Source organism: Capra hircus, chromosome 18 (genome assembly GCF_001704415.2).
Source record: "Capra hircus breed San Clemente chromosome 18, ASM170441v1, whole genome shotgun sequence".
Taxonomy (NCBI): domain Eukaryota; kingdom Metazoa; phylum Chordata; class Mammalia; order Artiodactyla; family Bovidae; genus Capra; species Capra hircus.
In genome coordinates, this window is record NC_030825.1 from 44,421,344 (window position 1) to 44,442,359 (window position 21,016).

At 46.1% G+C, this 21,016-nt stretch overlaps 1 protein-coding gene across 3 annotated transcripts in view; it reads right to left on the reverse strand.

Moving 5' to 3' along the window:
* Positions 1 to 21,016, reverse strand: part of CEP89 (centrosomal protein 89) — a 75,224-nt gene that overhangs the window by 39,988 nt on the left and 14,220 nt on the right. For 2 of the 3 annotated variants that reach the window (XM_013971319.2, XM_005692244.3), the window contains exons 4-8: positions 19,698 to 19,881; positions 8,347 to 8,449; positions 5,493 to 5,521; positions 3,680 to 3,722; positions 995 to 1,213 (exon numbers count right to left, since the gene is read on the reverse strand). In XM_013971319.2, coding sequence (XP_013826773.2) covers positions 995 to 1,213; positions 3,680 to 3,722; positions 5,493 to 5,521; positions 8,347 to 8,449; positions 19,698 to 19,881 — 578 coding nt within the window. Of the gene's footprint in view, positions 1 to 994; positions 1,214 to 3,679; positions 3,723 to 5,492; positions 5,522 to 8,346; positions 8,450 to 15,888; positions 15,998 to 19,697; positions 19,882 to 21,016 lie in introns of those variants that run through there. The other variant, XM_018062264.1, reaches the window with a different exon arrangement.

The window sequence follows — 21,016 nt, forward strand, 5'->3', positions numbered from 1 at the left end:
ATGGAGAATTTTCTAGAACTAATAACCTTCCCACACAATAGTAATGTTCTATTAGAAAACAAATAGATCCCACAAAGTAATAGCACAAATAATATCAAGTATCTAGAAATGTGCCTAAGACAAGAAATATATAGGGTCTGTATAGAGAAAATCACATTATCTTTCTTAAAGCCGTAATAACAGACTTATATAAACAGATAAATATACAGAGAAAACATTAGTGAATACTTATAATGACCTTAGCATTATTATTATTAATTTTGGCTATATCGCACAGTATGTGGGATCCTAGTTCCTGACCAGGGATCAAACCTGCACTCCTTAGAGAGGAATCATGGATTCTTAACCACTAGAAACCAATAGCGTAGATCATAACAGAAAAATATCCTATACACATAGCTGAATTATTAACAAACTGAGAAACAAACTCAAACATACACACCATAGGGCTAAAATTCTTAATATATAAAGAGCTCCTATAAATCAACAGCAAAGATCAAAACATCTCAATCCAAAGTGGAAATATTTATGAAAGAAAAAGCAAATGACCTGCAGAGATAATGAAAAAAATATTCAACTTCATCAATAATAAAACAAACAGAAATTAAATTAAAATGGTATTCATTTTTTTTTTCTACCCACTCAAATCAGCAAGGAAAATATAATCTTCAACACTGGTAAGTATGTGGTGAAAGAGGCACTTTTATATGGTGCTCATGGGGATAAAAACTGATACAAAACATAGGTAAGATGTTATGCTAAGAACCAAAATAAGTACTAGAATTACTTCAGCATGATAAAAATGACACACAGATAAAATCAAATTTCAGCAAGTATAAGGATATTAATGAAAGACCATAAATAATCAAACCAGAATATCAAGAACATTAATGTCAACAAATATTATCACACAAAATGTTAACTTCCAAAATAAGTACAAAATTTTGAATTCCTCTTCCTTCCTGTAACAAAAGAACCACATAGCTGTCCTCACCTTCCTGAGAGGATGCTTTCTCCACCGCTTTTGGCTTTCCATTTCCTTTTTTCATCCTTTCAAGTTTTAACTGTAGTTCTTTCACTGTTTTTTTTGTTATATTAAGTTCATGTGTAAGGGCTTGATTTGCATTGTTTAGATGCAAATTTTCTTCTTTTAATTCCTCTAACTTTTCTTTGGTTATTTCTATACATCTTTGACGTGTTCTACCAGTTATATCTAAAAAGGGACAGGAAAAAAGTTTTAAAATACCAATTGACATGAACAATTTTACATCAGAATTACAGGAGACTATTTCAAAAACCAAAGGAACAACTTCTTTACGTCAGTGCCTGCAAAGAGACTGGCCTATACAGCAAAGACTGTGATCTGTTAAGACTACAGTGAGCAATAAGAAGAAGGGTAACGGAAAGGGAGGCAGGAGCCAGTGGAGGCCTTTGCTTATCATAATATGCAGAGTGGAGGTCGTATCCTGCAGGCCACCAGGAGCCAGAAAGCCCTTCAGCTGAAGTATGGAAAGAAGGGGATCTACTCTCAGATGAATTGCTGAGGCCAGCAGCGAAGAAAGTAAACAGGACGGAGGCCTAGCCCAGAGGCAGGCAGATCAGTCTGAAGGCTCCTAGAGTAAGGACTGAGAAGAAAGGACATGAGAGAAGAATTCAGGGGCAAAAACTTGGCAGGGCTCAGCAGCTGAGTGGGTGTGGGCGGTGAGTGGGGGGCAAGTCAAGAATGAGCAACAAGTTCTGTAGTTTGGAAGATATCTAGCCAGACAAGGAACACAAGCCTGGCATGGGGAAGGAAGCTCAGGTGAGGACACAGGTCCAAAGCCCTGAAGAGAACCTCAGCTGGAGAGAGGGAGGAGCCACCAGCATGTAGGTGTACTTGAAGGCACCAGGGTGAGAAGAAAACCAGAGGCTACCAAGGAATTTAGGAAGGAATAGAAAGATTGGAGGAAAGCAGAGAGGGATATTCCATAGGGAGATCAAAGTGAAGACTACGATGGGCTCCTGGCCTGGGCAGAGCTTCTGTGTGCAGATGGAGGGAGGGATACTGGCAGCTCCAGACAGCCTCGCCCCTGACATATCCAACCCCTAGAACATGAAAGAAATGAGTAACTTCACAACTACACCGAAAACAAGAGGCAATCTACCAGGAATCCAGGAAAGAAGACATTTGAGATTGGACTGAAGATGGAAGCTGCAGCCTAAAATATGCAAGGAGAGGTCAGCTACGAGAGGGGTGGGGGTGCTTCCAGGCATGTGCCTTGCCTGGCAGGTGGTGGGGACACAAAGTGGCCTAGAAGGGACTGACGAGGTATCTGTCTAGAGTGCCAGAAAGAAGCAGCAGGGCTCAAGTCCCCCGGGGCCAAGCAGTACATATAAGCCCTGAGGACAGAGAGGCAGGCAGGCCCCAGGGCTGGAGAAACCTCGGAGGAAGAGCAGCCTCCAAAGCCCCTGGCTGACAAAACACCCTGTCTATCGCCGACAGTCACTGGAGACAGACTGGACATCTGACAGCCCACTGGCTTCCCCTTCTGAGAAGCCTACAGTAATCAGATAGGGCACCCCCAGACAGACGAACAGGGACTCCTAAGGACCACACGAGCACATCACCAAGAGCCACGGGAACTGAGAGAGGCACCAAAACCATGTAACAGAGGGCGGAGTTGGCTTGTAGCACAAGCTACAAGATTTGAGACTGAGTGCGGCTAAGATTTCAGAGAGATGCTTGTCAATACTTAATAGAAATCGTGAAAATAAAGGGCTTCATTAATAACACAGATTCAAAGGATGGGCTGAGGAGCAGAAGACACACAGTGAAGGGTGAGCCTGTGGGCCGGACGCCAGAGCCCCAGCAGCGCCCCAGAACACAGCACCAAAGCACCGAGACAGAAATGGCGGAAACAGAGCCAAATCCGACACAGAGGACAGACAAAAGTCCTGGTGCTTGACAGGGTTTTCAGACTGCTGATGTGAGGCATACGGGAAAAAATGACAAAATGCACTCTGGAAGCTAATGAGGCTCCCCAGGCTGCAGAGGGGAGAGGACGCCATCAAGCATCTCGAGGCCTCTCAGCTCTGCCTCGAGCCCCTGCGCAGAGCCCCCATTTTCACACGCCCCCTCTACCAGTGCGTGCGTTGCCTGGGTGCTGAGGTACTTCAGCTGCGTCCGATCTTTGCGGCCCTATGGACTGTAGCCCACCAGGTTCCTCTGCCTGGGATTCTCAAGGCTTACTTGGGATGCCTCCCCCCAGGGTCTGTCCATAATCTCATAGGTCCATGCACCCCCTCCATCAACCCCAGGCTTGAGCACACCCCATACGGACACACAGCCACCATCCAATGTTTGAATGTTTGGACTCTCTCTTTTTTTTTGGCGGGGGTGGGGGGTGGGGGGAGGGGTCACACCTCTTGGCATGTGGAAGCTTAGTTCCTTGATCAGAGATCAAATCCATGCCCCTTGCATTGGAAGGCCACCAAGGAAGTCCCATGAACTCTCTCTTTTAAGGCAAACTTAAAAGAAGTTCAACGAACTGCTATCTCTTTCCAATTTCAAAAATGGGACAGAAGCAACAACCTTTACAGGAAAAAAAAAAAAAAGTGATCTTTATTTTATGTGAGACTGTACTGGGTATTCTCTGAAACATAAGTTTTTCAATCACAATGAAATTCAAAAGGCAAATACCTGGACAGAGGGGAGGCTTTTCACATAATGGTGGTTTTTCATCCTAGGGAAGGAAAAAAACACGACAGTAATGAATTGATCTTAGCATCGTCTAAAAGTGGGCTGGCACAAGCAGCAGAGCATCAAACATTTAAGCACTTCCCCCGTCTTCATTCTGGCCCTTGCAGTTGCTCATTTGTTTTCGCTTTAGAAACTTTAGGATTTACTGTTTCTTTTAAATGAACCTAAAGCAGTCTTCCCCTCTCGGCAAGTTCTCTGAGCAGCAGGGGAAGTCCTGCTTTCTTCCCGCCTTTCTGTCCATGAGTTTGGCATCTTTTAACTGAAATATAGGTGATTTATGATAATGTATTAGCTTCGTTGTATAGTAAAGGGATTCAGTCATACATCTATATTTTTCTAATTCTCTTCCATTATAGGTTATTACAAGATACTGAATATAATTCCCCATGCTACAGAGACCATCCATGTTGCTTATCTATTTTATATATAATAGTGTGTGTTAATTTCATACTCCTAATTTATCCCTTCTGCCTTCCCCTTTGGTAACTGTAAGTTTGTTTTCTATATCTGTGAGTACACTTCTGTGTTGTAAATAAGATCATTTGTACTGTATTTTTAGATTCCACATATAAACGATATATAATATTCATCTTTCTCTGTCTGGGTGACTTCACTCAGTATGACCATCTCCAGGTCCCTCCATGTTGCTGCAAATGTCATTTTATTCTTCTTATGGCTGAGTAATATTCCACTGTGTGTGCATATACGTGTGTGTGTGAGAGAGAGAGAGAATATGCACCATGTCTTCTTCCTGCGTTCATCTGTTGATGGACACTTAGGTTGCTTCCATATCTTGGCTATTATGAACAGTGCTGCTATGAACACTGGGATATATGGATCTTTTTGAATGAGTTTTCTCCTCTTCTGAATATATGCCCAGTAGTGGGACTGCTGGACGACATAATAACTAGTTTTTAGTTTTTTAAAGGAAGCTCCATACCATTTTCCACAGTGGCTACACCGATTTACATTTCCACCAGCAGGGTTCCCTTTTCTCCACACCCTCTCCAGTGTTTATTATTTGTAATCAGTCACTGCGGTCACATGCAGGTCCCATGAGTGACAGGCCACCAGTTCACATTCTAAAACATGTGATGTGACTGTAGGGGCTGAGCAGAGACGGACAAAGCAAATTCTAACTGGCCTTCTCTCCTTGGGATATGCAAAAAGACCCCATAAGCTGCACAGAACCATGTTTTTAAAGCACTGAGAAAAGAATAACAAGACCCTCCTTTTCAACTCAAAACTTAGAGGAAAGGGAAGTCTTTGAATTTTTGTTCATTTTTCTACTACACATCAGCCTGATATAAAGTTTCTAATTTCTGCTGAAAAGTAGATAAGGTTATAAATTAACTCTACTGAGAAGTTTTTAATTTTTAAACTCCTCTGACATCACAGAATTAAAAAGTTAAGTAGAACTATTTCCATGTCTGCAAACTGGTTACTGTCTATTCATTTTACAAAGTAGAAAGCAAATGTAAGTGTTTTCTAACCCCTCAATACAGCATATTCATTTTAAACTATGCAAAACATGAGTTTCTTCATGTTTTAAGACTATTTAAAACAAAAAACATTCAATAGCAAAGTGTAAATGACTGAAAAAACAAAAACCAAAAAAAGAAAAAAAAAACTAGACCATGGAAAAGAACTCTTAACAGAAGCTTTTTCCCCCAGAAATCGCAAAAGTTGTTTTGAAATTGTGGTAGAAATTCTATGTAAAAAGAAAATCCATTTTTAAAAAAACAATCCTTACCTTTAATTTCAGAAGAGAGTGTTTTCCATCTGATGAAAACAGAGAGAGAAAACTGTGTGAAGCGGAGAAAGGCGTCTGACAGCTCTGAAGAGTGCAATCCTAGGCACTGCTCACCTTCTGCACACGAGCAGAACCAGCCCATGAACCGGCCCAGCTCCGAACCGCCCAGCTCTCCCTGCTGCTCCTTCCCGACCGCCTTCAGCGGCTCACATGACTGCAGAGCTCAGGCCAAGCTCGTCTGTGTGTCTGTGAGCCTCCCTGCCTTCCCAGCTCTCTTGTCTGTGCCCTCCACCATCCCACCTGCCATTCCCCATGGGGGCTAAGGTGCCACTCCTCCCTGCCTCCTCTGCCTCCAGCAGCAGTCCACTGGTCAGATGCTGGCGCCTCGACCAAAGGATGGCAGTGTCCAAGCTTCTTGGCTGGGTACTGCTAGGGTACAGGGTGGCTGGCACCTCAGGCTGGTAGCCTTCAGACAGTAATTATCAGCTAGCATTTACAGAGGATGTTCTGCTTCATGTGCTTGCGTGCTTAACTGTTCAGTTACATCTGACTCTCTGTGATCCTGTGGACTGTAGCCTGTTATGCCCCTCTCGGCAAGAATACTGGAGTGGGTTGCCACGCCCTTGTCCAGGGGATCTTTCCAACCCAGCGCCTGGACCTGGGTCTCCTGCACTGGCAGGCGGATTCTTTACCGGCTGAGCCACCAGGGACGCCCTGCTGTGCATCACTCATATGACTGAATGTAATCCTTCTGAGACTCTTAGGAGAGGGGCACTCGAACTTGGCAGAAGTGGGGTTAAGGAACTGGCCAAGTCTCACCCCACCTGAAAGTGACAATGTCCAGGGGCTTGTAATGCCCCCACCACAAGCCAAAAACCACTCTAGGAGCTTCACTCTCTCCCAACCACCACCTGTGCCCCCAGTTCATGTTACCAAGTGTGCCAGGTAACACTGCCTGTAACTTCCAACCCCACTTTATTGCCTGCTCCTGTTACTGCAGCGGCTCTCCTTTGTCTGGTGGTGCAATAATGAACTTCACCAGTAGAGGGTGCAAAAGAGACACTGGAGGAGGAAAGGGCTTTGGGTTCCTCATTTCATGGGTGATGTCTCCATCCCTGTCTCTTGTCCTGGGTCCCTCTTTCTCCCTCCTTTCCTCCCTCCTCCCCTCTTTCTAGATGGCCAGCAGCACTTTCCCACGGACAGCTCCTCCTGGAACTCCCCTACAGACAGCAGCCTTCCAGTGAATTCTGTTAGCACCACACTTCAGCTAACTTCTCCACCTGCCAGCCGGCCAGAGCTGCACCCTTGGGGGCCCTATGTTAACTACATAGGAAGCAGCTGTTCCCTCTGTTATTCCCATATTCTTTAGATGTATTTCTACCCCTTAATAGGCAATCCCGTTACAGTTAATAATTCTTGACATTAAACTTTCCCGGTTCAAATCACCATGGACTTTCTTTCCTTTTTTTAATTTGGCCACTCAGTTCCCCAATCAGGTATCGAACCTGGGAAGTTCACCAGGGAATTCCCTCACCATGTATAGATACTTTCTGTCTCCTGATTAGTTCTGACTGACAGTATGATGCATCAGGCTTTAGAAAAATAATGCAGACATTGGAAAGTGGATGGATATGTATGAACATAAGGACATATTCAGGACGTGTTATAAGTTTTTTTTTAAAGGTAATAAAATATCATGTACATACATATTCTATGCTGTTAAAATTATACTTGATGGAAGTATAATTATGTATATTTAACTTCATGTATTTCTGTATTTTTTACAGTGAGAAAGTATTAATTCTAAAAGAGACATACTTTCTACTTGAACTTAACACACACATGGATTTTCCCACAAGGATAAAATATGCTGTCTAATCAACTGGCATTTTCTGGCACAGGTATTAGAAGGCTGGCATTGTCTTCCAATCAGTCCCCTTGTGCTGACTTATATGAGAGTCTCCTTGAGCCCTGGGCTTCCATAGTGGCTCAGATTGTGAAGAATACGCCTGCAATGCAAGAGACCCAGGTTAAATCCCTGGGTCAGGAAGATCCCCTGGAGAAGGGAATGGCTACCCACCCTAGTATTCTAGCCTGGAAAATCCCATGGACAGAGGAGTCTGGAGGGCTATAGTCCTGTGGGATCACAAAGAGCTGGACACAACACAGCAACTAACACTTATCTTACTTACTTATCTCCTTGAGCCCAAGAAATTCCCTGAGGGTCCTGATAAAGTAGTTATTGGTGCCCACTACATGCCAGGCTCTCCTCACTTCTCAAATACAAGCCACATATTAGGAAATGGAAAACGGCCTTTGCTATTAATGAGCTGAATTCTCTCACTGTGCCAAATGAAATATACAAAGGTATTGCCGTTCCAAAGTTGTATTATAAATATATCCATGCGTTCATTCATCCAAATCACCTGAAGTGACAAGCAGCCGTGGGCCAAGCCCTGCTCTGGGCCCTAGAGCCAGCCTGGTAAACAAGACAGGCCAGCCCGAGGAGCTCACTGTGCGCCTGCCCCTCATGGCACTGGTCGTGGGTGCAGAGAGGAAGGAGGGCATGGAGCTTCAGAGCCTGAGCCCCGATGCTCCCCCAGGGATCCTCTCACGACTGACAGAATGGCAAAATGGACTCCAACGTGAAGGCCTTATGCATTAAAGACAACCAAACACCCACGCAATCATTTCACTGTATCCCAGGAAAAACAAAGCTCAGGGCTCTTCTCACTTAAAGCCATGGAACCATGGTATGGAGGTGCAGTGGTTGTATGTTCCTCCAAATTAATCAATATTTATGGCCATAAAATGCTTTTACATGAAATTTTTTTAAAACAATTTTTTTTTTTACCTTTTTCTTGTGTATTCTCTGGTGGAACAGGTGAGCCTGGAAACCCATCTTGTTCAGAAATACTTTCCTCATCTTCAGTGTCCACCTCGTGTGATGATGGAACCTTTTCGTTACAGAAGACAGAGGAACAACATGTGGTAAGTACTTCTGTATAAAACTTCCTCCCAACAAACTCAGGTGTCTTATTCCATACCCTCTCCACTGCTACCTCCCCTCCAAGACATAAAAGGACTACACCTGTGGATCCCTCAGGAAAAGCCCAATGGCAAAGGCAGTGCCACCCAAATTATGCTCAAGCCAGTGGTCCCCAACCTTTTTGGCACCAGGGACCGATTTCATGGAAGACAGTCTTTCCACAGGTGCAGGTGGGGGGTGGGGGATGGTTCGGGCAGTAATGCAAGCCATGGGCAGAGCAGGTGAGGTTTCGCTTGCCCACCCACCGCTCACCTTCCGCTGTGCAGCCCAGCTCCTAACAGGATAGTCCGCAGCATGGGGGCTGGGGACTCCTGGCCTAAGCCACAGCGACCTTCACAGCTGGGCCGCACCGCATCCCACCCAACGCTACCCAGGCAGCCTGCCTTCCCCATTCCTGCCAGGGACCAACTCAGGCAGAGGAGCCGCCTCCAGCCTGCTCTGTGCAGCACCCAGTGCCACCGCGCCCTGGTACTGATCCTGTGTTGTTCACCTCTACATGGGCAAGAGCTGCCGACCTGCCCTGGGAGAACCCTCACCAAGGCAACTGTTTGGGATCAGGGCCCAGTATGCTTGCTGGCTAGGAGGCCACTGTGCTTCCTGATAGAATGGGACTCTCCCTCCACTACTGTCTGTGACAAATTCCCTTGCAGGGTCACAAATAGTAGAGCTGCCCCTCACAGACCTGTGAGCCAGGTCTGGGACCACCCCGATGAGCAGGAGGCTGCCTCACTGGCAGGGCTCTGGGAGAGGGGGGTGTGAGGACAGAGGCTGCCCTCGGGGAAGAGCAGAGAGCCAGGTCTTGTACAATAAGCTGAGGCTGGTGCTCCCTGGGTGGCTTCCCTTCCACTATCCTGACTCTTCGTAAACTCCTGCTTATGTGATCAGCCTGGCTTAGCTGTGCTGTGCTACAGGCCATGGAAGTTCCATCCCCATGGCTGGGAAGTGGGCAGCATTGACCAGCAAGATGCCCACAAGAAGGGGCATTTCAGGGCCAAAAGCTAAGGCTCACAGGCCCACCAGGCTGGGGGTAGAGGGCTCTGGGGTGACGTGGCTCAGAGCAGCAGAAAGGTCTCCCACTCTACTCATCATCGAAGAAATTAAAAAGAAATGCATCTCTTAAGCTTTTAGCTCCTAGGGACCATCTGCCTTGTTTACCCTGTCAAAGGCATATTAAGCTACTCACTTTGTTTAGGAAGTATGAAATGCTAAGGCGACTCAAATACTGTCATGAAAAGTGAAAGTGAAAGTCGCTCCGTCGTGTCTGACTCTTTGCGACCTCATGGACTATACAGTCCATGGAATTCTCCAGGCCAGAATTCTACAGTGGGTAGCCGTTCCCTTCTCCAGGGGATCTGCCCAATCCAGGGTTCGAACCCAGATCTCCTGCATTGCAGGCTGATTCTTTACTAGCTGAGCCATCAAGGGAAGCCCAAATGCCATCATAACGATACCCTATTATGGAAAACTGCTTGTTAGTATCTACTAGTACAAAGGCTGATTGTACCCTATGGCTGATTATGCCTTATGATCACACAAACACCACTCATCAGTATATATGAGTGGTACATACCCACCACACATGAATGTTCATAGAGCACTCTTCTGAAAAGCTCCAAACTGGAAACAATCAAATATCCACCCTTAGCAGAGCAAATAAGTTATTGGCTGTTATAGCTGCCCCGTGGGACATCACACAGCAATGAGAATGAGCCAACAACTACCACGCACAATGACAGAAGACTCAAAAACTCCCAAGCATACATGATGCACAATTAAAGTCACAGAATCTTTAGAATGTGCTGTGTGCTGTGTTGCTCAGCTGTGTCCAAATTCTTTGTGACCCCATGGACTGTAGCCCACCAGGTTCCTCTGTCCATGGGATTCTCCAGGCAAGAATGGAGAGTGGATTGCCACGCCCTCCTCCAGGGGATCTTCCCAACCCAGGGATCAAACCCAGGTCTCCTGTATTGCTGGCAGATTCTTTACCATCTGAGCCACCAGAGAAGGACAAAACTAACCTAAGGTGATTTTTCTAAGATCTAATCTCCTCTTGGAGTCAGGGCAGCGGTTAACTCTGGGGGAAGCAGTGACTCTTCTCAGTCACAGAGGACTTCGGCAGTCTAGCAGTATTGTTCTTCTTCTATTAATCTGGGTGGAGGCTACTTGACAAAAATTCACTGAGCTGTACAGTTACAGCTTATGTATCTTTTGTGTATATGTAATATGTCGATAAATAAGCCTAAAGAATTTGTGACAACATTCTAGAAACACTCTAAAGTTTTAATGTAAAGCACTGTTAAAACTACCAACTACTTCAGAGTGTGAAAATCACCTGGGAAACTAAAACAAAAGTGGTCTGGGTGCTGAAGGGAGAGAGGTGGAAGCCAGGCACCCTAGCCACAGTGCGGCCATCCCAGTGGCCAGGAGTGGCCTTTCCCACATCCGTCTGCAGCCCTGGCCTAAGCTCCTTCATCCTGCTTCTGGGGAGGACGCTAACTAGGATTTTAAAGAGCAAAATGAACACGCTAAAATTTACACAGTGATTATTAGGGGGTGGGGGGGTTAGCTAGTATAACTTTAAGCTAGTTGAGGGAAAGAAATAGAACTTAAAAGTCCATCAATCCAAAAGAATGAAAAAAGAAAAAAGATACAGAGTTATAGGACAAGTAGGAAAAACAGAAATGACAGATTTAAACTCAAATATACCCATGAATACATTAAACATAACAGAACCAAAAGCTCTAGTAAAAAGACAAAGGAAAATTTTGTCAAATTTGGTTAACAAAAACTATATACTGTATTGAATTATAAACCTTTTTTGGGGGGTGGGGGGGTGTTGAGCAACATGTGGGATCTTGGTTCCCCGATCAGGGATCAAACCCTCGTCCCTGCATTGGAAGCGCAGAGTCTTAACCTTTGACCACCAGAGAAGTCCCAAATTGTACACTTTAAATGGATGAATAGTATGATATTAATATGTGAATTATATCTTGGTAAACATAAAGGAAAAACAACTAGATGCTGTTTATAAAACACAGCTAAACATAAGAATGTAGGAAGGTTAACAGTAAAGGATAGAACTGGACCGTGCAAATACCAAAGAAAGATGGAGAACATCAGACGAAAAAGACTTTAAGGCAGATCACATTTTCAGAGAGAGAGGGACACTTTATAGTGACAAACTGTTCACTTTACCAGGAAGGTAAGGTTTTAAATTTGTAAACACTTAAAAATGTAACCAGATGTAAGATAATACATCCTCCATGGTTTCACACTTACACAATTCAAAACTTAGTCTGGCGGGATCTCTTCTCACTTGGAGGTGAAAGCACAGCATTGGAAAGCCTGGAAGCACAGCGAGGGCGCCTCAGTGCCCAGATCCCCGTGACTGTGGGGTGAGCTGACTGTAGAGCCAGCGCTGGCGACCCTGGGCACGCAGAGGGCCCAGCCCCAGACAGAGCTCGCCCCTTCCCAGGAGCCTCTCCTCAGGTCAGTGACGCCAACATCGGAGCCCCACCCACAAAGACACACTGAACAGACACGGTGGGTGGAGCAACAGAGGGGTCCAGCTGGCTCCAGCCCAGGGTCAAGTCTAGGCAAGAGAGTGGTCAGACTGCGCAGAGAACCCAGGTGACTCGGGGATGGGGGCAGAGCCGCAGGAAGCTCTGATCTGTAAGGTGGAGGGGCCTGTGGGCCTGCAGTGGGACCTCTGTAGGTCTCACAGCATGCTGGACCTCCCCTGGTGTGGCATGTTACAGGGAACGAAACAAACGTTTGTGACCCATGCTTCCTCACTGCTATATGGAGGAGACCTCACTGCTAGGAGGTGGCAGGGTGCATTCTGAGCGGCTTTTGGAATCGCTGGGAGTGACAGCTTGGTGCCCGATCTGTTCTCCTGGCCTTCTACCACCACCAGCGGGGGTCAAACTCATACAGAGGTGTTCACATTGCTAGAGCAGAGTCAGTGATCTACACGCATACACACTAACCATGGGGATGTGTATGTATAAATGCAGACAGGGAGACTGTGGGCACCTCAGCCCCGCCCACTCAGCAGTCAGTGCCTCTCTTTCTACCTTGCTGAGAGAATCCCGATTTTGTTTGGTGCAAGTAGGTTCGGATCACATTAATCCTTCTCTACTTAGCCAATAACCAGTCAAGGGATGGGCATGTGACCAGTAAGCATCCTGCTGGAAGGCCTCTGGAAAAAATGTTCCCCGTCATCAACACAGCACTGCCTGAAGGACCATGCCCTGCTTCCTCCTGCGGGAAGAACCGGTTGCCTCTGGCGATTACAAAGAGCAGGCCAAGGGAATTTCAGGCTCCTGTGTTTAATAGGCAGCTGAAACAATTCTGGAAACCGCCTACCTTTTCACTTTGTTGTGTGAGAGTTAAATGTCCATTATTTACACCTTCTGTCTCTTTGATTATTTGTAGGCAAGAAGATGATATAGACACAAAGTGACCACAGAGGCCTGTCCTGGAGAGAAGAGGAGGGATGGAACAGCAGGGGTTAGGGGTGGTGTTTGCTTAAAAGCAGCACCAAACGTTTTTATAAAACATGGAAATTCATGTATACTTGGGTAACAGAAAATCTTAAAGAAACTGAAAGTTAAAAACTGCAGAGAGAAGGGGGACACTCTTAATCTTCAACCGCAGCAAGAGTCCCCACTATTCCTTGGTCTCCAGAAGTTTCTAGAGATAACTGGTTCACACCTGCATGAATGATTCCTCTCTGGACCCAAGCATACGGCGGATACTCAAATACCTGCAGGTAGGTGGTTGGATGAATAAATGAACAAATGAATGAACATATGGTATTTTATGACAAAAGGTTCTGCAAATCCACAAACGCACCAATAGCAAGACTGTGTGACAGAGGAGCGCTAATGACATCTTATCAGTGACTTCTATTTGAAAATGGTAGTGGCACGCCACTCCAGTACTCTTGCCTGGAAAATCCCATGGACGGAGAAGCCCGGTAGGCTGCAGCCCATGGGGTCGCTAAGAGTCGGACACGACTAAGTAACTTCACTTTCACCTTTCACTTTTATCATTGGAGAAGGAAATGGCAACCCACTCCAGTGTTCTTGCCTGGAGAATCCCAGGGACGGGGGAGCCTGGTGGGCTGCTGTCCATGGGGTCGCACAGAGTTGGACACGACTGAAGCGACTTAGCAGCAGCAGCAGCAGGTATTTTGGGCTTCCCTTGTGGCTCAGCTGGTATAGAATCTGCCTGCAGTGTGGGAGACCTGGGTTCGATCCCTAGGTTGGGAAGATCCCCTGGAGAAGGAAAGGCACCCCACTCCAGTGTTCTGGCCTGGAGAATTCCATGGACTATATAAGCCCACGGGGCCTCAAAGAGTCAGACACGACTGAGCGACTTTCACTTCATTTCAGCAGGTATTCAGACTACACTCTCCTCACTTAGCACCTGCTGAAATCAATTAAAAGAATGAAAAGAAAGAAAGAAAGCTTAGTCAATGGCCAGAAAACAGATACCAAACCTATGAAATCTGGAAGAGAGGGAAAATGTCAGAAGCCGCCAAACCTCCTCAGACTTCAGGAATGCAGACGCTCTGACAGTCACAAAGCGTCACAGGTATAAAGGTTCAAAGCGATCCTCCGATGGGTGTGCTGACAGCAAGGATGCGACAGTCCCAGGAGACGTATAGTCATTCCCAAGGGGCAGATGGGAGAGCGGGCGAGGCTGAAGGGAGATGCTGAGAGAGCCCTCCTTTACCCTCCACAATCCAACTCTGTACTCTCAAAGAAGCTAGAAACAGCACAGACTGACATGAGGAATAAAACAAGAGATCCAAGAGATCAAGAAAAGTGATAATGCAGGACTTCCCTGGTGGTCCAGTGGCTAAGACTCCACACTCCCAATGCAGGGGGCCCGGGTTCATCCCTGGTCAGGGAACTGGATCCCACATGCCCCAGCTAAAGATCTCTTGTGCCACAATGAAGACCCAGTGCAGCCCAATAAACAAGCAAAAATATTTTTGCAGAAAAAAAAGTGAAGCCACAGAAGAATGTGTGACATAAATCAGCAGAACTCAAAAAAGCAAAAGGCAAAATGAAATAAATACAGAGGTAAACGGAGAAGGCAATGGCACCCCACTCCAGTACCCTTGCCTGGAAAATCCCACGGACGGAGGAGCTTAGTAGGCTGCGGTCTGTGGGGTCGCTAAGAGTCGGACACGACTGAGCAACTTCACTTTCACTTTTCACTTTCATGCATTGGAGAAGGAAATGGCAACCCACTCCAGTGTTCTTGCCTGGAGAATCCCAGGGACGGGGGAGCCTGGTGGGCTGCTGTCCATGGGGTCGCACAGAGTCGGACACGACTGAAGTGACTTAGCAGCAAACGTTATACTGTACGCATGCTCAGCTCCTCAGTCATGTCTGTCCCTTTACAACCCCATGGACTGCAGTCTGCCAGGTTCCTCTGTCCATGAAATTTTCCAGGCAAGGATACTGGAGTGGGTGGCAAGAAGCCATAAAACATAGTGACAAAGGCTGAGAGGGATGAGGGTACACAGAGGAAATCACACAAAGTGAGGTTGAGAAGAGAATGGAGGGACAAGGGATTAGAGGAAATATACAAGACATGGAAGACAAATAAAGGAGATCCAACAAATGTGTACCTTGTGTTCCCAAAGGAGAACGGAATGAACAGACGGTGAAACCAGTCAAAGATAAAAGAGGGGAGGAAAATATTTCCCAGGATATAAAAAAAGGGAGGTGGAAAATCCGTGTCTTCAGAATTATGTAAACTAAATTTCAGGAAAAAAGGACAGAAAATAATAAACACCACTGTTAATCCTAGTGACATTACTGAACGTCAAAGGATAAAGATGAACGTACAAAAGTTATCAGGCGGAAAAATGAAGTGACCTCGAATGAGAGAAGAAAGGCTGGAACCCCTTCTCCGCCGTCACTCGCGGCGGCCGTCTCAGAAAGGCTATACGTGGTCCCACGCGGCCAAGTACCCTTCCTTTGTAACACGCATCATAATTCTAATGGATTAGCTTAGCTGTGGGACTGGGGGCCCTTGTGCTGATTCTCCAGCGCCTAGCACATGCCTGGTACTCAGATGCTGGACAAATAGGTGTCAAATTATTTACCGACCCAGATACAGTGTCCATGCTGACAGTCCTTTACAGGATGGAGACGCTGAGGCACAGGGAGGTTGTCTGACTTCCCAAGTCACACACCTGGGAAGCAGAGAAGCCGGGACTTGGACTCGGGTTTCTGAATGCCCCGGCGCTGCTCTTGTTGCTGGGCTCTCGTATCGTGCAAACTGACCACACATTCACACAGCCCGCTTCCCCTCCAGCCTTACTTTTTGTGGCACCGACAAGAAAACTGCTGAAAACAAGACTTGCTTTCCATTTGCTAGGCCATTTCTGGGCGGGTGCACACTTCGCACGAAGATGTTTGCCCAAACTACCCTGAAACACAGAGAGAGGCATGAGGCAGACACTTACACCCTAACTGCCTGGTGTGGGCTGGTCTGTGTCCTTATCTTACTAGTGCTGATTGAAAAGAATAAAGGCATAAATTTACCTGAGATTACAAAATGCTTACAGTAAAACTAAGGAGCAAATAAGCAGTAAGTGTCTACAGTAAAAATAATACTTAAAAAAAAAACACTAAAACATACTCCCTAGGCTGCTAGCTCCATCTAGTGATTAAACAGTAGTTTTATATGCACCACCCACCCATTCTCTTCAAAGATACGTATTTTAATCCTTAAAAACAAACAAAAGTCTTTATGTCTAGCTAACAGTCTTGAGTTTGGCCACCTCAGAAGAGTTGACTCATTGGAAAAGACTCTGATGCTGGGAGGGACTAGGGGCAGGAGGAGGAGGGGACGACAGGATGAGAAGGCTGGATGGCATCACGGACTCGATGGACGTGAGTCTGAGTCTGAGTGAACTCCGGGAGTTGGTGATGGACAGGGAGGCCTGGCGTGCTGCGATTCATGGGGTCATAAAGAGTCGGACACGACTGAGCGACTGAACTGACTGAACTTTGCAGTCTTGAGAGGCACAAGGACTGTCAACACAAATTCTAAACAGGAGAAACGGGTTGTCCTGATCTGAATCCTGCCTCTGCCACTGGGTGGTGGGCTGGACGATCCCGGCAAGTCATTTATCCTGTTCTCTCACACACGTACCCACACAGGTGTAAAGTAAATGAAATGGCATGTGTGAGCTGCCTGCGCGTGTGTGTGTGTGTGTTAGCCACTCAGCCATGTCCAACTCTCTGTGACTCCAAGGACTGTAGCCCGCTAGCCTCCTCTGTCCATGGAATTCTCCAAGTAAGAATACTGGAGTAGGTTGTCATTCCCTTCTCCAGGGGAATCTTCCCAACCCAGGGATTGAACCCAGGTCTCCTGTGTTACGGGCTGATTCCTTACTGACTGAGCCACCAGGCAAGCTATCAAATGCTCAGAAAAGCTCAGTGTGTCTTCCTCCCCTTGAGGTACTAATCCTGAGACTGTGGGAAACTGAAATCCCTGCCCAGCTTCAGGGCCCTTTCATTCGTTCCTCTGCAGGTTACGGTGAGGCCTTTCAACTGCAATCTCTCGCTAACACTCCACCTCTGGCTCCGCTCCTGCGCTGTACAAGGAAAGGCTTTCCTCTTGGCCGGCATGTGCAGAAAGGGGGAGACCTGCGTCCACACACTGCGGCTGGGAAGGCAAATGGGAACTACTGCTTTGGAGAACAATTTGGCAACAACCAGTGGGGTCCACGTATCAAGTGTGCAACGGAATAATCTAAATGTTCACCAGTAGGTGAGCAGACAAATAAACTAACGTGTATGCAACTCAAAAACCTACAAAGCTGAGAGGAGGAAAGATGGGTTCCTGTATGGTGACCTTTGTGCAATTAAGTATATATACATATAGTAACACATTTGTTTCCTGATACTTATTTGCAGCAAAAGAATAAAAACAGACTTCCAGAACACATCCCAAATCCAGGAGGAGATGGCCTTCTAGGGGTGAAGCAGATGGGAGACAAAGATTTCAACCCTAACCATAATTCTCTTTTACTAAAAATTGGAAGCAAAAAAAAAAAAAAAGATACTTGCTCATCCTGGAGAATGAGAACATTAATGTGTAACATTATGTTCTATATCTCAACTGCGGGGGTGCCTGGCTATGGACAATGCACCCGCTCAGCTTTAACAGACGGCGTCAGACAGTCCCTCCGACAATGGTGGTGCCAACTCCCACTCCCACAGCCCTTCCGCATCCCCCCCCAATCCTTGACACGGTTGGTTGCCTTGCTCTACTTTTCAAATTTTTAAAACAAATTTCTGTACTGTACACAGGTCTTCGAGCCACCAATATACACTGGCCTGAAAAATTAAATTGTATGTTCGATTAACAACAAAGGAGCTTGTGGAGGTCACTGTTATCCCTCTCCACTGAGGTATATGTGGTAGCAAGCTTCACTCTCAATTTTCCTATCACACGTCCAGAAGAGCCAAGTGCTACAGCTCTACCTATAGCCTGGGTCCAAAATACCAGCCAGGAAGTGTGCAGCCTTGAGGGGCGGTGGGGGCTCACACAGGCCTTCCAGAGTGCTGCGGGAGACCTTTTTGGGCTCTTGCCACCTCTCTCCCTATCCAGGGCTCTTTGCTGTGGAGAAACCTAACTCTGCATGTTAAAGTCTGTATATGCTATAAAGTGATGGCTAGTTTCTGAAATACAAAAGGATTCCACAAAATAATTTCCCTAAGACCATCTAAAATGTAATTTAAAGTAGTGGAGGAAAATCAATAGAAATAAAATCAATATGAACATAGTTTGACATTGCAAGTCTTAAAGTAGAGTCACTGCAAGTAACATGTTATAGTGACAGCGAAAAAGAGAAAAAAGAGAAAGGTACAAGAAATTACGGTGCTGTCTTTTGCCATTAAAGAAATGGTCCAGCTTTCAGAACCCTGGGAATACAAGAGTTTAAACCAGGGCAGGTGGGCAATGGTGGAGAACCAGGCTCCTTCAACCAGAGAGGTATCTCGGCTCCCCCACATGTGACGTGAAGTCACTCAGTCATGTCTGACTCTTTGCAACCCCATGGACTGTAGCCCACCAGGCTTCTCTGTCCATGGAATTTTCCAGGCAAGAATACTGGAGTGGGTTGCCGTTTCCTTCTCTAGGGCATCTTCCCAACCCAGGGATCAAACCCGGGTCTCCCACATTGCAGGCAGGCTCTTTACCATCTGAGCCACCAGGGAAGCCCCCTACAGGGCTGAAACAGAACCTATGTCACCAAGACAGCCAGAGCTTGAACTAGACACTCACACGTGCACCCTAAGAATGTCAGCCACTATGGAAAGACATGTGATGATGCTCCTTGTCAGGCACGAGTCTGAAGAAACACTGCAACGTACACATCGGAAAAGTGATAGGAAAATCAGCTCGGGGGCGGGGAGTCAAAGGAAAGAGCAGCATGACGAGCACTGGATGGAAACCTACGTTAAAGACGTGACGATGTTTCTCTCTGTTTCTGAAAAATTTGTCTTGAAAGATAAAGGAAGGAGTTTTAAATTGGGGGCTTCCTGAGTAGCTCAGCTGGTAAAGAATCCACCTGCAATGCAGGAGACTCTGGTTCAATTCCTGGGTCGGGAAGTTCCCCTGGAGAAGGGATAGGCTACCCACTCCAGTATTCTTGGGCTTCCCTGGTGGCTCAGACAGTAAAGAATCTGTCTGCAGTGCAGGAGACCTGGGTTTGATCCCTGGGCTGGGAAGATCCCCTGGAGGAGGGCATGGCAACCCACTCCAGTATTCTTGCCTGGAGAATCCCCACGAATAGAGGAGCCTGGCGGGCTACAGTCCACAGGGTCACAAAAGAAAGAGCAGGATGACTAGCATCAGATGGAAATCTATGTTAAGATGTGAAGATGTTTCTGTTTCTGAAGGACTTGTCTTGAAAGATAAAGGAAAGAGTTTTAAATGTTAGCCTAATAAGGTAGAAAATGAGACTGGACCAATGATAAAAAATAAAAAATAAGCCCCCAAACAACAAGCCATTAACAGCTGAAGAGAGAAAAGGGACCTATTTTCTAACGCACTCGGCACAATTTCCTGTGAGTTAATGTCAAGGTGTAGAAGAAACGCTGGAACGCGGCAAGCACCTGGTTTCTGTGTGGCGTGGCATACATGGCGTCGCTGAGACTTCCCTCTTCCTTGCAAGCGCTGGCGTCTCCAGACTGCCTGCGGCTGGATGACAGGTGCGAGTCCGTGTCCTCAGCCTCCTCATAGCCCAGCATTTCAAAGGATGGCAGAGAAGATCTCCCCGCTTCATTCTGCCAGTGTGGTCTGTATTAGAACATTCAAGAGAAAAGAACAAGCCACTTAACACCTCACACTGGTTTATATACAAGGAGTAAATGTACTGCCTCCGAGTCCCACTGTGACGTACTAGGACCACACGACAAGACAGGCAGAAGCTAAAGGGTGAAACCATCCACGGTTCCATCTCTTTGTACACTGGTAGAATTTCTTTCCAGCTTTTCACCTAGATTTTTATAGTTATAATCACTGTGTACATATACAATTTGCCTCCTTGTTAGTAAGTTTTTCAAGTCAAGACTTGAGTAGATACATCAGTTCAGTCAGCTATTCCCCTTACTTAGGTTCCCTCCCCCGCAGTTTTTACCGACACAAACAGCTCTGCAATGAACATCAACGCACAATCTCTTCTGTATTGAGGATTCATCCCATAAAACAACCATATGGAGAAAGGCTGAGTCAAGCAGTATGAAAATTTCACAGGTCCACATGCATCTACATAGAATCACTTCCCAAACCTGTGACTATGTCAGTAATAATTGTCTAAAACTTGCCAAAAGAATGTAAGTGAAGTGAAACTCACTCAATTGTGTCTGACTCTTTGCAGTCCTATGGACTGTTGCTGCTGCTGCTGCTAAGTCGCTTCAGTCGTGTCCGACTCTGTGTGACCCCATAGACAGCAGCCCACCAGGCTCCCCCGTCCCTGGGATTCTCGAGGCAGTCCATGGAATTCTCCAGGCCAGAATACTGGAGTGGGTAACCTTTCCCTTCTCCAGGGGATCTTCCCAACCCAGGGATCGAACCCAGGTCTCCTGCATTGCAGGCAGATTCTTTACCAGCTAAGCCACAAGGGAAGCCCAAAGAATGTAAACCTCACTTCAAAAATGTGCATCTCTTACTGAGACTGGGTGTTTTTCCTTATATTTGTGTGTGAGTCTTGGTTCTTCTATTGTGAATTGTCTGCTCATGTCCTTTGTCCCTTCATCTACTCTGGTTCTAGTACATCCATTCCAATTTGAAATGAACTTTTCCACCTACAAAAATTAAAACTCTGACTTTGTATTTACTAAAAATATTTTCCCAATTCTGTTGATTTTATTTTGGCTATGTAATTTTTTTTAATATACAGATGATTTAAAACTAAAAATTTCTTTTAACCTTC